This window comes from Lissotriton helveticus, chromosome 6 (assembly GCF_964261635.1).
Source record: "Lissotriton helveticus chromosome 6, aLisHel1.1, whole genome shotgun sequence".
Taxonomy (NCBI): domain Eukaryota; kingdom Metazoa; phylum Chordata; class Amphibia; order Caudata; family Salamandridae; genus Lissotriton; species Lissotriton helveticus.
This window is the reverse complement of record NC_136067.1, coordinates 1093871532-1093886892: the sequence shown is the minus strand read 5'-3', so window position 1 is coordinate 1093886892 and position 15361 is coordinate 1093871532. Positions and strand designations below refer to the sequence as shown.

General features: G+C 50.0%; 1 protein-coding gene across 4 annotated transcripts in view; it reads right to left on the bottom strand.

Moving 5' to 3' along the window:
• The window catches only part of BIRC6 (baculoviral IAP repeat containing 6), a 2208279-nt gene that overhangs the window by 121605 nt on the left and 2071313 nt on the right, over positions 1-15361 (bottom strand). For all 4 annotated transcript variants that reach the window (XM_078648748.1, XM_078648749.1, XM_078648751.1 and 1 more), the window contains one exon: positions 561-778. In XM_078648748.1, the coding sequence (XP_078504874.1) occupies positions 561-778 (218 nt within the window). The remainder of the gene's footprint in view (positions 1-560; positions 779-15361) is intronic.

Sequence of the window (15361 nt, the reverse complement as noted above, 5' to 3'; positions counted from 1 at the left end):
ACAACATGATTCTGACTGGAAAAATCCAGCCACTGCCTTATGTGAAATATGCAAAAAAACAAAAAAGGAAAATTACAGAAGATCCATATTGTGTCTCTTGTGGTGCACACATTTTTTTTTAACTGATGACAGCAGGACAGGTGCCACATTTATGTAATTTCCTATGAGTGTGACATCAGTCACAGCCTCTTAAGCAGCAACTGGTGTGGGCTAGGAACATTGGTGAAAAATCTTCCAAATATAAACTGATACCTAGGGAAAATTCGAAGATTAGGAATTACTACAAACACATATCTGTTAGAACCTGGTAACCCTCTATAGAATGGTCACAGTTAGGAGTAACATAACAGTTAAGAGTTACATAACAACTAGTATTTAAAAGCTTCTGAAAATGGGAACACAACAATTCCACATAACTGGGCTACCTTGTTCGGTTGAAAAAAACCAATAAACGGGCTGGTACAGCATTGTAGAAAACATAGCCTGCACTAACTAACATGTTTTCTTTTTGGCTTTAAGACGAGCAGATGGTTCATCTGAACATTGTGCCTTTTCCTTACCTTCATGATGTCAAGTCGCTCTTCATCACAACGCACAAACACACTGGATGAAGATGACAAAGGTAGTGATGTGGAAAGTGTTACGGCTTCTTGGGCTAGCCGCCTGGCTCTGGCAGCACTGTTTGCATCACTTGCATTTTTCACCTGAGACATGTAGTGGTAATTTATTTTAAAAGCCAATTTCCCATCGTCATCTTCAGAAACCATTTCAAAAGTATCTACACAGAGGGAAAATCAAATTGAAGCAACAGTGTTAGGAGTGCATAGAGGTAATCAGCTTCCATCAGCATTCAATACATACAGGCGTTTGTCAATAAAAATACAGGAAATAGCTTCAACCTTTTTCCTGCGAAACCACTTATATTTTAAAATATTTTTCTCCTCCTTACCCAATCTGCGGACATTAAGTTAAAAAAAAAAAACAGCAATTCATTAACTGACAAATTATTAATAAAACTCGAACCCTTATGGGTAATTAAGATACTACCAGTTCAGAGGGATTACAGTTCATACATCAGACATGGCCAAATCTAATTTTTCCATAGCTCCAGAAGGGCATTTTTTGAGATTGCTTAACTGTGATCTTTCCACTATTTCAGTCCAGCTCTTAAGCATTACCGTTTTAACTACTGTCAGCATGCACGAGGCAGTATTTCAAACTCTTTTTTACATTGTATAAATATTATGTCACAACCCACCGACTGTGACTCAATATAAATAAATGTACTGGGGTCCTACCCTGCTGCTTCAGTGGGTCAAATCCGAAACAGCCTGAACGCATGGTCACTCAGTACACACTGGAGATTGAGAGAGTGGAAGAAGTCAAGAACTGATTACAAGCCTGACCCGAGTGATAAATATTGTATGGTACTCAATAAATGATCTTTGTTTACTCCCTTATCCTAAAATTTAAATATTATCAGCAACACGCCTCTCAGACCATCACATCTTCAACAAAAAGAAGCAAAGCGAAAAGTATCAATTTGTATACAGAAGTTGAATGAAAGGACCAATGCATAGATAGCAGCCAAAAAAGAGTTTCTGGAGAAAGGAAGCTCTTGTACGAAATACCAGCTTGTCTGGGTAGATGTTTAACCCCTTGCATGCTTGTGACGGAACCGTTCCGTCACAAGCTTCGGGTGTGCTGTGCTTGTGACGGAACAGTTCCGTCACGGCCCGCTCGCCGCGCCTGCGCGGCGCGAATTCCGCGCCTGCGCTGAGCGTTCTATTGGGCGGGCGGGCCGTGACGGAACCGTTCCGTCACAAGCACAGCGCGCCCGAGGCTCGTGACGGAGCGGTTCCGTCACGAGCACGGGAGCGCCGTGCGGCCACCCCGCCCCCTTAGCACTGCGGCGGAATAGCCGCCGCAGTGAAGGGGTTAAATAAGGAGGCTTGGATGACAATGCCTGAAACTCACGGACCTTCCAGGCAGATGTTTTAGCCACAAGAGAGGCCGTCTTGATGGCAAGGAGCCTGGGTGAAGGGTCTCAAAGGGACTGCACATGAGGAAAGTGAAGACAAGACTGAGGTCCCATTGGGGGATAATGACAGGAGAAGGTAGGATCAACTGTTGTAATCCTTTCAGAAAACTATGTAAAAAGGGGATTTGAAGAGGAATGGCTTGTCTGTCTTTCTGTAACCCATGCCACAAATTTTCCCCAACGGCAGGTGTAAACCATGTTGGTGAGGGATGCCTGGCTGCCAACATACCATTAGAGACTTCGTGAAGTTGGTCAAAAGCTGTCAACTGCTGCTTCTCAATCTCCACGCAACAAGGCGTAGCCTTGACAGGTTCGGCTGAGTTAGTCTACTCTGGTATTCAGAGAACCCGCAGATGTTGAACCACCAGGGATATGCCTTGCTGTTCCCGCCATGTCCTGAGATGCAGGTCCTCTTGGCAAAGGGCCCACGACCCCAACCAACACTGTTTGTTCCAGTACCACGAAACAGTGGTGTTGACCGTGAACACCTGCATTAGTCTTCACTTGATGGAGGGTAGAAAGGCTTTCAATGCCAGCTGGATCGCCTGAAGTTCCAACAGGTTGATGTGCACTTAAAACCTATAAGTCACCCCTAAGATAGACTCCACAGCCCAAGGGCAGGGTGCATGGTTCTAAGTATGAGGGTGCACCTGCATGAGCAGAGGCAGCCCTACAAAAACAGGACTCCATTCTCTGGGCTTTGTATGCGTGGGGACAACATTTTTAAGTATGTTGAGGATGCTAGCAAACTTGAAATGCCCAACTACATAATAGCTTCACCGAACCAGGTCATGTTTGGTTTCAAACATGTTGCAATCATTAAACTACACCGATTCCAGTGTTAGGTGCATGATGCTATGTACTGGGTACTGTCTACCTGTGTAACCTTGCAGGGTCTGCATGCAAGCCAGTGCTGCTGCTGACCCCAGACACTGTTCTGCCCTCCTGCTGGTGAGCCCAAATCAAGCAGGGGGAAGGCTGAACAAAGGAATTCCTGTAGAAGAGAGATATAACCACCTCTCCTTTAGATTTGGGTGTCTCTGGGCTAGGTTGGGGGTGCTTAAGAGAGTCACCAGATTGCTCTGAAAGGCACATTTGGCGACCTCCTTCCATAAACCAGTATACTGCAGTGAAGGAGCCCTTGGCTCCCGCTCTGGCGTGAAATCAAAGGACACGGGAGTGACAACCACCCTGTCCAGTACGTACCCCAGGGAGCTGCCCATAGCTCTACTAGGTAGTAGCTTGATTCTGCTATCTTGAAAGCAAGATAAGCAGAGGCCCCTGGGAGCATCTGACTGGTCAGTCCACCAGTGTAGCGACCCAGCCCCCCCTACCAATAGGAAGGTCACCGCAGAAGCTGTCCAACCCCCTTTTTGGGTTACTTAAGGGCTCCCCTGAGGGTGGGTCCCTAGGTTCTTCTGGACCAAGGATTCTGATGCAAGAATCGTCTTCAGGATCCTCCACAAGACTCTTCTGCTGCCGGACACTGGTCTCTGCTGTTGGGCTAGGCCAGAATCTTGACAAGACTGCTTCTGGTAGGGGGGGGCTCCTAATACAGCTTCGTCTTCCTGCTTTGCCAACATTCTGCATCATCATGGTCGCGCATCCTCCAGAGTCACAAGGACTATGTGTACATTAAAGACAGCTATAATAAATCTACCTTGGTGTGAGGAAGTCACTCCCTTGCAGCCGCAGGCACCTAAACTATGACAACCGGTCTGTGGATCCAGGTGTGCCAAGTACTCCTCAAGGCTCTGCAACACAAGTGGTGGTTTGGTAGTTCTCCCGAAGCCGGACCGGTCTTCTATGCAATTTGGAAAAATGCAATCCCTCGTGAAGCTGCTGGAATCAGGCCCCTGTGCACCTCGTCAGCCATTACCAAGGCTTGTTGACTCTCCAGTCCGAAGATCTTCGAGCTCCAAGAAGCCCCAGCCTCAAGCATCACCCTTCTGAAAAAGCAAAATCCTCACTGCACCTCCTGCGACATGGGCCTCCATCTTAGTGTTGTTGCTGAGGCCTCCCTGTGACTCCCTGTGTCTGCTGTCAGAGGGTCCCTCCGGAGTCTTTCATCCAGTCCTGCTGGCTCTCTTGCTTGCCGAGGGCCGGCCCTAACTTACCTGTGGTGGATGATATGAATGTTAGCAGCCCTACATGCCAAGAACAGATGCATACTGGTAAGTAGCATATTCAGTTCGAGGCATGTGGGCTGCTAAATTCATATCTTAGCATAGAATACATAGCAGTCCCTCCATTAGCGGCGGTTGCCCGTGCCAGCTGCAGAAACCTGAAAAAGTGTCTTGAGAACAGCCTGTCCTACAGCAGCTTGCTGCTTGGAATGCACATCAACACAGTAGTGTTTTGTAAAGGTATGTGGTGTAACCCACGTGGCTGCTCTGCAAATATCCTCTAAAGGAATGTTCCCTAGGAAAGCCATGGATGCCCCCAATTTGCGTGTGGAGTGCCCCCTTGGGGGTATCGTTAAAGTGCGCTTGGCCTTTTGATAACATATTTGGATGCACTTAACAATCCACCTGGCTATTCCTGCTTTGGAAATAGGGTTGCCTTTGTGTTGTGGTGAGAAGGCAACAAAAAGTTGTGTTGTTTTCCTAAAGTGTTGTGTTCTGTCTATGTAGTACATCAACGCCCTCCGTACGTCTAACGTATGGAGCATTCTCTCCGCCACCGTTTGTGGGTTTTGGAAGAATGCCGGTAAGTCAATAGTTTGGTTGAGATGAAACTGTGACACCACCTTCGGAAGGAATTTGGGGTTAGTACGTAGCACTACCCTATTTGGATGAATTTGAATGAATGGCTCTTGGATTGTGAGCGCTTGCAGCTCACTAACACGCCTTAGTGACGTAATAGCAATTAGGAAAGCCACTTTCCACGTTAGGAACTGGAGTTCACACGAGTGCAGTGGTTCAAATGGTGGTCCCATCAGCCTGGTGAGGACCACATTGAGGTTCCACACCGGAGCTGGCGGTGTTCTTGGGGGAATGACTCGTTTCAGACCTTCAAGGAAAGCTTTAATGGCAGGCACCCTGAAGACAGAGAGATGCTGCCTATTCTGAAGATATGCTGCGATGGCGGATAGATGTATCCGAATAGAAGTGAACGCTAGATTGCACTTGTACAGATGTAGCAGATAACAAATGATGTTAGGGATAGATGCATCTAGCGGGTTGATGTCATTGGCTGTACAGTAAATGACAAAACGCTTCCATTTTGCAGCATAGCATGCTCTGGTAGTTGGCTTCCTTGCCTCCTTGATGATGTTCATGCATTCTGGAGGTAGGTTAAGGTATCCGAACTCTAGGACTTCAGGAGCCAGATCGCCAGGTTGAGCTGTTGCGGATCTGGATGCTGAATTTCTCCATGGTTCTGCGTCAAAAGTCTGGGCGTGAGGCGCAGTCTTTGATGCGGCACCACTGAGAGTTCGAGGAACGTGGTGTACCATGCTTGGCGCGCCCACGTTGGAGCAACCAGGATGAGAGTCATCGCGTGCTGCCTTAGCTTTCTTGCCACCAGCGGTATCAGAGGGGCTGGCGGAAAAGCGTACGCAAATTTGCCTGACCAGTTCATCCATATCGCATTCCCCTGCGACTGTGGGTGAGGGAACCTGGCGGCAAAGTGTTGGCATTTTGCGTTTTCCTTTGTTGCAAACAGGTCTATCTCCGGGTGACCCCACTGCTGGAAGTACGGGTGGAGTATAGATGGGTGTAACTCCCACTCGTGCATTTGATGGCTGTGTCTGCTGAGCAGATCCGCCATCTGATTGTCCTTGCCCGGGAGGTGTTCTGCCATGAGGAAGATGTTCCTCTGAATGGCCCACCGCCACATGCCCTGAGCCAGATGAGACAGCTGTGGCGAGTGGGTGCCCCCCTGCTTTTGAATGTAGTACATCGCGGTCATGTTGTCCGTCCGGACTAACACTACCTTGTTGCACAGATGTACAATGAAGGACTTGAGTGCCATGAAGATAGCCATCAGTTCCAGATAGTTGATGTGCATCTTCTGTTGCTGCGTCGTCCATAGTCCCTGCACTGTGTAAGTGAGCAGATGAGCTCCCTATCCCTGGAGAGATGCGTCCGTTGTCAGGGTAATCTGTGGCACTGGCTCCTGGAACAGTCGGCCCTTGCAAAGGTTGTGTGGAGTCCACCAATGCAGAGAGTCGTATGCCCGACTGGTAACCAACACTAGGTCTGTTAATTGTCCTTGAGCCTGTGTCCACTGATTTGCTAAGCACTCCTGGAGCGGGCGCATATGCAGCCGTGCGTGAGGGACTATGAAGATGCAGGAGGCCATCATGCCTATCAACTGCATGAACACTCTTGCTGGAAGTGAGTGTTGTGGTCTGAATTTCTGGATTAGAGACTGCATGCTGTCTATCCTGACTTGGTTTGGTTGAGCCACGGCCGTCAGGGTATTGATCGTCGCACCTAGAAACTGCCGGACATGTGCCGGCTGAAGGTGCGACTTTGGGTAGTTCAACGAGAAACCTAGATCGTGAAGGAGGTGAATGGTAGTCGACATGTCCGCGGCGCACTGTTGCTCCGACTTGGCTTGAACGAGCCAGTCGTCCAGGTAGGGGTAGACATGGATGCCCTGCCTCCTGAGGTGCGCCGCTACTGTCGCCAGACACTTGGTAAACACTCTTGGGGCTGTGGTGACTCCGAAGGGTAGGACCTTGAACTGATAATGTTTGCCTTGAATAGTGAACCTGAGGTATTTTCTGTGGGACGGGTGTAGTGGTATGTGGAAATAAGCATCCTTGAGGTCTAAGGTTGCTAAGAAGTCCCCCTGGTTTAACAAGGGAAGAATCTGTTGCAGTGTGAGCATATGGAAATGTTCTGACAGTATATACAGGTTGAGGGGACGTAGATCTAGAATGGGTCTGAGAGATCCGTCCTTCTTTGGAATAAGGAAGTACAGGGAGTACACCCCTGTGCCTTCCTCCTCCACTGGCACGAGCTCGATTGCGCCTTTTTGCAGCATCACCACTACCTCCTGCTGCAATAAGTGCAAGTGCTCTGCGGACATAGGCCGTTGCCTTGGTGGAATGTTGGGTGGAGTGGATTTTAACTCTAGACAATAACCGTACTGTACAAGTTGTAGCACCCACCTGTCTGTGGTGATGTTTCTCCAGACGGGCAGGAACTGCTGCAGTCTCCCCCCGACAGGTGTTAAGTGGTCGGGGGGCAGTGACAGAGAGTCACTGTTTGCTTGGGGCAGAGGAGCGGGAGTTGTTGTTCCCTCTGCCGCGTCCTCTGGTGCTGTTTCCACGGTAACCCCCCTTGTTCTGTTTGGGGTACGAGGATTGTGCTCCACCTCTAGAGAATTGTGACTGTTGACCCATCTGTCCTCTGGTGACTCCACGGGCACCTGAGCGACGAAAATTATTGCCCCGAAACTGTTGTGATTGTAGGGCCCCCATAGACTTAGCAGTTTCGGTGTCTTTTTTAATCTTTTCAAGGGTGGTGTCAACATCTGGACCAAACAGTCTATCAGGATTGACTGGCTGATTAAGTATGGTTGTTTGTATGTCAGGTTTAAACCCCGATATGCGGAGCCACGCCTGTCGTCTCAGCATGACGCTAGTGTTAATGGCCCTAGCTGCTGTGTCTGCGGCATCAAGTGCACACTTTATGGCCGCGTTGGAGATCAGCTTTCCCTCTTCTATAAGCAGTTTGGTGCCCTCTTGAAACTGCGAAGGCAGGTGTTCTAAAACTCGCTCTAGGGTGTCGTAATGCGCCCTATCATAACGTGCCAAGAGTGCCTGTGTATTTGCAATACGCCAAAAGTTGGCAGCCTGTGCAGCTCCTCTTTTGCCCCCTGCCTCTAGCACTTTGGACTCCTTATCCGGGGGAGGAGCTTCACCCGTTGTTTGGGAGTTGGCCCTTTTGCGGGCATTTGCGACCACCAGGGAGTCCAGCGGCAACTGTCCCCGAATGTATGCAGGGTCTGCAGGTGCTGGTCTGTACTTTTTTTCAATACGTGGATTGACCACTCTCGCCCTGGTAGGTTCTTTAAAGATGTCCGCAGCATGTTTGAGGACCCCCTTGAGCATAGGCAGTGTCTTTACTGTCCTTTCAGAGACTGAAAAAGTGTCAAATAAAAAGTCTTCTTCTACTGGGTCAGCATGCATGTCCACATCATGATTAGCAGCTGCCCTTTCAAGGAGTGCATGAAAACCTGCTGAATCTTCAGTTGGGGATGCACGTGCACTGAAAGGCTGTGGGTCAGGCTGTGGGTCTTGCCCCACATCCTGGGTGCCTTGGTCACCAATGTCATCATATGAATCCGGCTGTGCATCTGGTTCATTGATGGGGAAAGTGTACTGGTCATCTTCATTATATCCCTCACCCTCAGATTGTTCTGGGGAAGGAGTTGGGCTCCTTCTTGGAGGAGGCTGGATGGGTTCCATGAGGGCTGAAGCGTCCTGAGGAAGCCTTTTCTTCTTGAGGGGGATGACATAGGAGTCCACTGGCTGTGAAGTGATCCTCCTCTTGTAAAGGGTCAATTTGCCCGTGTCTGCGTCGATAAAACGCTCTGAATCCTCATCTGAGTCGAGTACCCGACTTGAAAGTGCCCCTGCCGTTGAAGAATCCGACTTCTTTGGCGTCGATTTCGTTGAAAAGGCCTTCGGCGCCTCTTTTGGCAGCAGAAGGAAAAGAAGTTTACCCGCCGGCTTCACCGGAATGTCCATCGGCTTCTGTGGCGATGGCACCGGAGCCGACGTAGCCGAGGCCTTCTCCCTGATTCTCTGCAGCGAAGAGGCGATGGGGGACGTGTCACTTGCAGTGGCCTTTGGCGCCGACGAGGAGGTCTTGACCTTGCCCTCGGATCCGACGTCCTGGTGTCCCTTCTGAGTCTTTGACGATGATGCCGCAGCCGCCGACCCAGAGTCCTTGGACCGATGCGCAGATGTACCAGCCTTCGATCCGTGTGACTTTGTCGGCTCCGTTTCCACCACGCGTCCGACTAACGGAGTCCCAGTCGGAACCAGAGCTGTTTCGCTGGCTTTTGCGGGCTTTGACGGCGCCGCAGCGGTTGACCCGTGCCGACCACCCTCTTAGAGGATCCTTCCTCCGGCGCCGACTTTGACACTGTGGAATCTACAGATTTCTTCGACTTCTGTGGACCGGAGGTCGACGGAGTCGATGAAGCAGCGGGTTTGGTCGTTTTCTGTGGTACGGCCGCCATCTTAGGTGTGCTCGAATCCACAAGTTTCGGTTTCGATTTCGGGTCGGCCATTTCAGGTGTAGTCGATACCGTAGGTTTCGATACGGCCTGCCCAGCAAGTTTGTCCGTGGCCGGGCCGGAAGGCGGGGCCGTGGCTTGCGGTACGGGGTCTAGGGTAAGGCCGACAGGCGATCCCGTGACCCGATCTTGATCTTCGTAACCTTCGGGGCATAGCTCGTCCCCTGAGCTATCTTCCGCGGCCCCATAAACCTCTTCGACGTCCCCTACCTCTTCGACGTATTCAAGGCCTTGACCCGCGACTCCGTCGCCGTCTTCCGGATCTGCCTCGACCTCCGTCTCGGGCGGGGAGATTTGAAGATGATGACTCCGGTCTTCGTCTTCCTGGTCGCCGAAGATGTTTTCTGGATCCGGGGCCGCTTGTCTGGCTTCAAGGCGCACCGCGCGCCGAATCTTGAGTGTTTTCTTGGACCTGAACTTCGCGCAGGCCCTGCAGTTGCAGTCGTCATGGTCTGGCGAAAGGCATTTGTTACAGACCGGGTGCAGATCTATATGTGGGTATTTGGACCCACAGAGCGGACAGAGCTGAAACGGACTCCGCTCCATGCTGTAAAGTTGCAGTCGTGTCGCGATGAGAAGGCCTCGATGATCGAAGAGCGTAAGCACTCCGCCGATTCCGACTCCAAGAGACGGAAGAACTCGAGACCGTGCGCAAACAATACCGACGCTATGAAAACAAGGCCTTTTGGCCTTAAAAAGTTAGTTTTTCTCGGTTCCGACAGAGACGTCGAGACCGCATCCGAACCCAATGGCGGAAAAAAACAATCTGGGGATGGAGCCGATGCCCATGAGCACTGTAGTCCAGGGGAGGAGCCACCTATCTCAGGATACTTCGAAGACTCTTCCAGGACAACAATGTGCGATCATCCGGACCCAACACTAGGCGGCGATCTAATGCTAAGATATGAATTTAGCAGCCCACATGCCTCGAACATCTTGCTTCTCTGGGTATTCACGGGTGGGGCGGCTCTCCAACCTCTCTTGTTCCAAAGGGTTTCCTCAGGGTCCTGTGGGAAAGGTCCTGAATCCTGAAAATCCTAACCACGACTTTCCCATGTTATTCTATGGATACTGACCTGGGATATCATTTCTGCACCTGGGCGCCTAGGAACTCCTAGCTACTTACCTTTGGTGGTTCCGTGCTTCCCCTGGCCTACATATCCTTGGGTAATATTCTTTGTTAGTTACCCTTTTCGCATCCCACTTACTTAGTATATTATTTGGACCGCCATAGGGGCCCGTGTGTTTTTATGTGGTTACTTATCTGTTTTGCTGATGTATTTGGTGTGTAAGCATATCTCTGGGTAGGAGATCTACCAAATTAGTTTAGTAACTGGTGTAGTAATAAATTGTTAGAAATGGGATTCTGGTTGACTAGGGCATGCGCCTAAGCCAGGAAGGAATCACCACTCTAGTCAGGGCAAGGGAGTTACATGCAGAAGATAACCCCTGCTCACCCCCTTGGTAGCTTGGCATGAGCAGTCAGGCTTTTCCCAAAGGCAATGTGTAAAGCGTTTGCGCAACACACACACACCAGCAACACACTAGGCAAACCACAAAAGAAACTCCACACAAGGGTATATAAAAATACCCTTTGTATTATCCAAAATACATTAGAACATAACCACACATATACACTGTGCCAACTGGCACTAGGCTATATTCACAGGGGATTATATACACATCACAGGGCCAATCGGGCCACTGCCAGAACCTTTAGAAAGAACAAGTAGGAATTGTAAAAAACAACCAGTAACTACTGGTACAATACTGTACTTAGCATCATCACCTGCAACATAAACACATTATGACTGCATCACATTAGGCATAAGACACATTATGCATAACCATCATAAGAATAAGGGTAATTGCCAATTAATGGACTGAGTGAAAGGGCACAATAGCCTTCAACCCATATGTTGGTGTGTCGTAGTAATCAGTCCCCATGCGGGATCAATTGAATGCCAAAACCATCGGCAATGAAAGACGTGATGTACGTAATAATGAAAAATGCCAATGAAAATGTTTTACAAATAAACCATAATAAGAATAAACACATTATGAAATCTCTGTAGGCATAAACACACTATACCATAGGCATCACAAGCATAAACACATTATGCAATAGTCATGGTGCATAACTCACATTTAGCAACAATCAGATTAGACATAAACACATTACGCAATCCTTGTAGAGACTTGCACCCTACCCATGTCACCAAAATAACCCCCAGGCCAACTGGCCTTTCACTGGGGATTAAATGCCCTCTGTTCCAAATGTCAGCGAGTAAGTGGGGCCTTCCACTGGCCCCTTGGCTGCCAATGCAGCAAACCACTGTGCGCAATGCGCTGGGTGCATCTCACCCCTTTCTCGTCAAGCCAACAAAATGCCCCATGTTGCAGCTGCCCGCACTTCTGTGGAGCAGCTGTAAAAACAAGCACTGGCACCAACTGTGCCTCCTGAACCCCACCCCGGGACTTTGGAAACACAATCGCCCTCCACGGTGCAGCTGCCTGCCAACAGGCGGGTCAGCTGTGAAGAAATTTGCACCAGCACCATGGTGCCTGGAGAGCCCCACTCTGGGACTCTGGAAAGGAAAAAGTGCCTTCTTGCTGCAGCTGCCCGTCATTGGCCCCGAAAAGCTCGAAGACTTAAGCCCCATTCACCGAGTCTGTCTTTCTCTGGTGGTCTCACAGTCCCTCTGGGTCACCTCTGGACACTGCAGCGTGGGGTGGGCTCCCGCCGGAAAGACACCTGCTCTTCTTTTGGGCTCAGTTCTCTTCCCTGGAGGGGGCGCAATGTCCTGCCCTCGCTGATGAGGTCACTGTGCCTCTCTACTTGGCGCAACTTCCGTTGGGCTTCCTGCCAAATAGGCCCCGTCCATAGTCAGGCAAAGTCGCGGCCTGACTTCCTGCCCCCGATTGGCTACGGAGACATAAGGAGCGAGCTCTCCATCATTCTCCAGAGAACGGCGCAGCTCCTCGCTCTGTCCATTGGGCAATCGAGCCCTTAAGCCCACATCAGGCTCACAAACCCTTCCAGGGCACCGCAATCAGCAGGGGCGCTCTCCAATCCACATCAGCTCAGTTGTAGGAGAAAGGGACTGCACTCCCCAGTGCTCCCAACTACTCCCAGAGAGCGCGTCGGTCCCTAGTTCAGGACCCTCAGGAGGGAGCTTTCATCCCGAAAATCACGCAGGCAGAGCTGGGTCCCAGTAGGCCAGCTCACAGGACCCTTCAGCAGGGAGGTGCACCATTGTGGCGCCCCCCCCCCCCACCCCCGGCACCCAGCAGCAAAACAGCTCCAACAGGTTCCCAGTAAGCCTCCTTTCATGGGGTCACAGCCCCAGCATATATACCTCATTTTCCTTTGTTCTGCCCTTGGCACAGGGCTTGGGGAAACCAGCCTTTACTGGTTCTGTTTTTTTTTTGGGAGCACTCTTTTTACAGAGCTCCTTTTCCCCATTGTCAGGTGGGGGCTTGGTCATCAGACCTCCACAGGGGGGCGGAGCCAGCATTCACCCAGGCAGACACAGACCTATTCAGGGTCAGGGAACTACTCCTCCCACTACTCCAAATGCAGATCTTGCTATTCAGCCTAGCGCTGACTCACCCTGCCCTACCTGGAGCCACACACACTTCACCAGCCCCTGTCACTTCAGAGCCAGACATGTAATATACATAAGGCAGGCAGACACATAGCACACAAATTCCAACTTCTAAAAGTGTAATTTCTCTAAAATAGTGATAATAAATCTGCGCACACCATTACGTAGCATTTATTATTACTATTCCAAACATCTCAAACTTGACCACGTTGTTCCTCTCATATCAGGAATTACCACTGAAACACTTATCAGGGACTCCCCAATGCATTCCTATGGGAGGGCAGCCTCACAGCAATGAGAAACCAAAATGGCTGTTTGTCACTACCAGGACATGTCACACACTTAAGGTACATGTCCTACCTCTCACCTACAATGCACCCTGCCCATAGGGCTAGCTAGGGCCTACCTTAGGGGTGACTGACATGCAGTAAAAGGGGGGTCACCGTCATGGCGCACACTTTAGTTGCCACGTCACAGCGGCAGCAATACCGCGCGCACAGGCCCTGCAATGGCAGAGGTCTGAGACAGGTTTGAAAGGCTACTTTGGTGGGTGGCGCAATCAGCGCTGCAAGCCCAGCTGAAGCATTTAATTTACCAGCTTAGTAGATGAGATAACACTTTACAAGGGACTGACACCTAAATTAAATATGCCAACCAGGTGTAGACCAATCTTACCATGTTTACTACAGAGAGCACACACACTTTACACTGGACAGCAGTGTTAAAGTGCCCAGAGTCCTAGAACCACCAACACCATGTCATAAAAAAGGCTAGGAGGAAGGCAAAACGTTCAGGGATGTCCCTGCAAAGGGCCAAGTCCAACATAAATAGTATCTATTTTTCTAACACTGGTGTGGTCCTTTTCTGCGTGACTCTTACTGACTAACTTGTGTGGTAAATGCACCCACTTTACACCCTGCTGGATAAGCTTTAGCTGCGTTCCATAGATACCCCTTGAACGCTTTGGTTATCAGGGACCTCTTACACAATAACTAAGGGTTGGGTGTACTTAGTGCAGGGTATATCACCAATAGGTGTACACCATATACAGAGCCAGCCTCCTACAGTTATATTAAAGGAGAGGGGGCAGCCCCTTCAGACGATCGGCAAAACCTACTCATCCGATATTATACACTGCAAGTGGAGAAGATTATGTCAGATCATGCCCCACACTGAGTGTAAGGGACTGGCCCAACCTCTGGCTGCCCGACACACGTGGTCTGTGGGTACTGCGTCCTAGCCACGCAGACGCTGGGAAGCATGCATGCTACAGTGGCTGGGTGGGTAAAGACGCAGCTGGAAGCCCCTTCAGTGGCCACAAAAGGAGCAAAAGGCAAATTGGGGGTGACGAGAGACGATGGAAAGACCCAAGGACCTAGCCATCACCCTGCTGTCCCTAAAGTACTCCAGCGCAGAACCTGCCTCGTCTACGAAGAGATGGGAGCCATCAAAGAGCACGTCCATAAGTGATGTTTGAACAGCCCCAGAAAAGCCAGAAGTCCTCATCCAGGCGTGGTGCTGTAGGGCCACTGTCATCAAAAACCCTCTTGCAAGGGAGTCGTGGTGTCCAACCCTGTAGGAAAGTAGGATCTGCTTTCATGGTTACCCCCACTTTGTGCTGGTGCTATTGTGTTTTAGGACCAGTCTGACTGTGATCATGCTAACCGGGACCCCAGTCACTGTGCTTTTCCCCAAAATGTGACAGTTGTAAGTACTTTGGTACCTTCCCAATTGGCTACTGGTGTACCCATATAAGTCCCTGGTATATGGTACTAAGATTCCCAGGAGAATGGTACACAACAGTCTCCCATGGGCTGCAGCATGTGTTATGCCACCCATGAGAGACCACACAAACTGTGACTACAGGGCTGCCATTGCAGCCTGTGTGAGTTGGTGCTAGCACCACTTACAACAGATATAAGTGTACTTATATCTGAGGTTACTGCACTTAAAAGCTATAAGTCACCCCTAAGGCAGGCCTTTCAATCCTTATAAGTGTGAGGGTGCCTTGCATGAACAGGGCACCCCCTATAAACCCAAGTCGATTCTCTATGCATTGTAAGTGCAGTCAGCCATTTTCATACATATAGTGGCCATGGGTCATTATGCAAAGGCTAACTATATATTGGATGTGCCGAACCTGGGCATGTTTGGTATCAAACATGTTGGAACCATACCCCAACACCAGTTACCGGTTTAGGAGGTATGATTCCATGCACAGGTGGTCTCCTCCGGGAAGCCCCCAGTACTCTGGGTAACAGCCTTCCAGGGTCTGCCAGCAAGCTAGTGCTGCTTCCGACCCAAAACAGGATTCTGCCCTCCTGCTGCTGAGCTCAAGCCGGAGAAGGTAGAACAATAGGTTTCCTGTTACAGGGAGGAGTGACCACCTGCCAGGCAGGATTTATTGTATTGGGCTGGGGTAGGGAGCTTGCTAGCACCACCAGACTGCTTT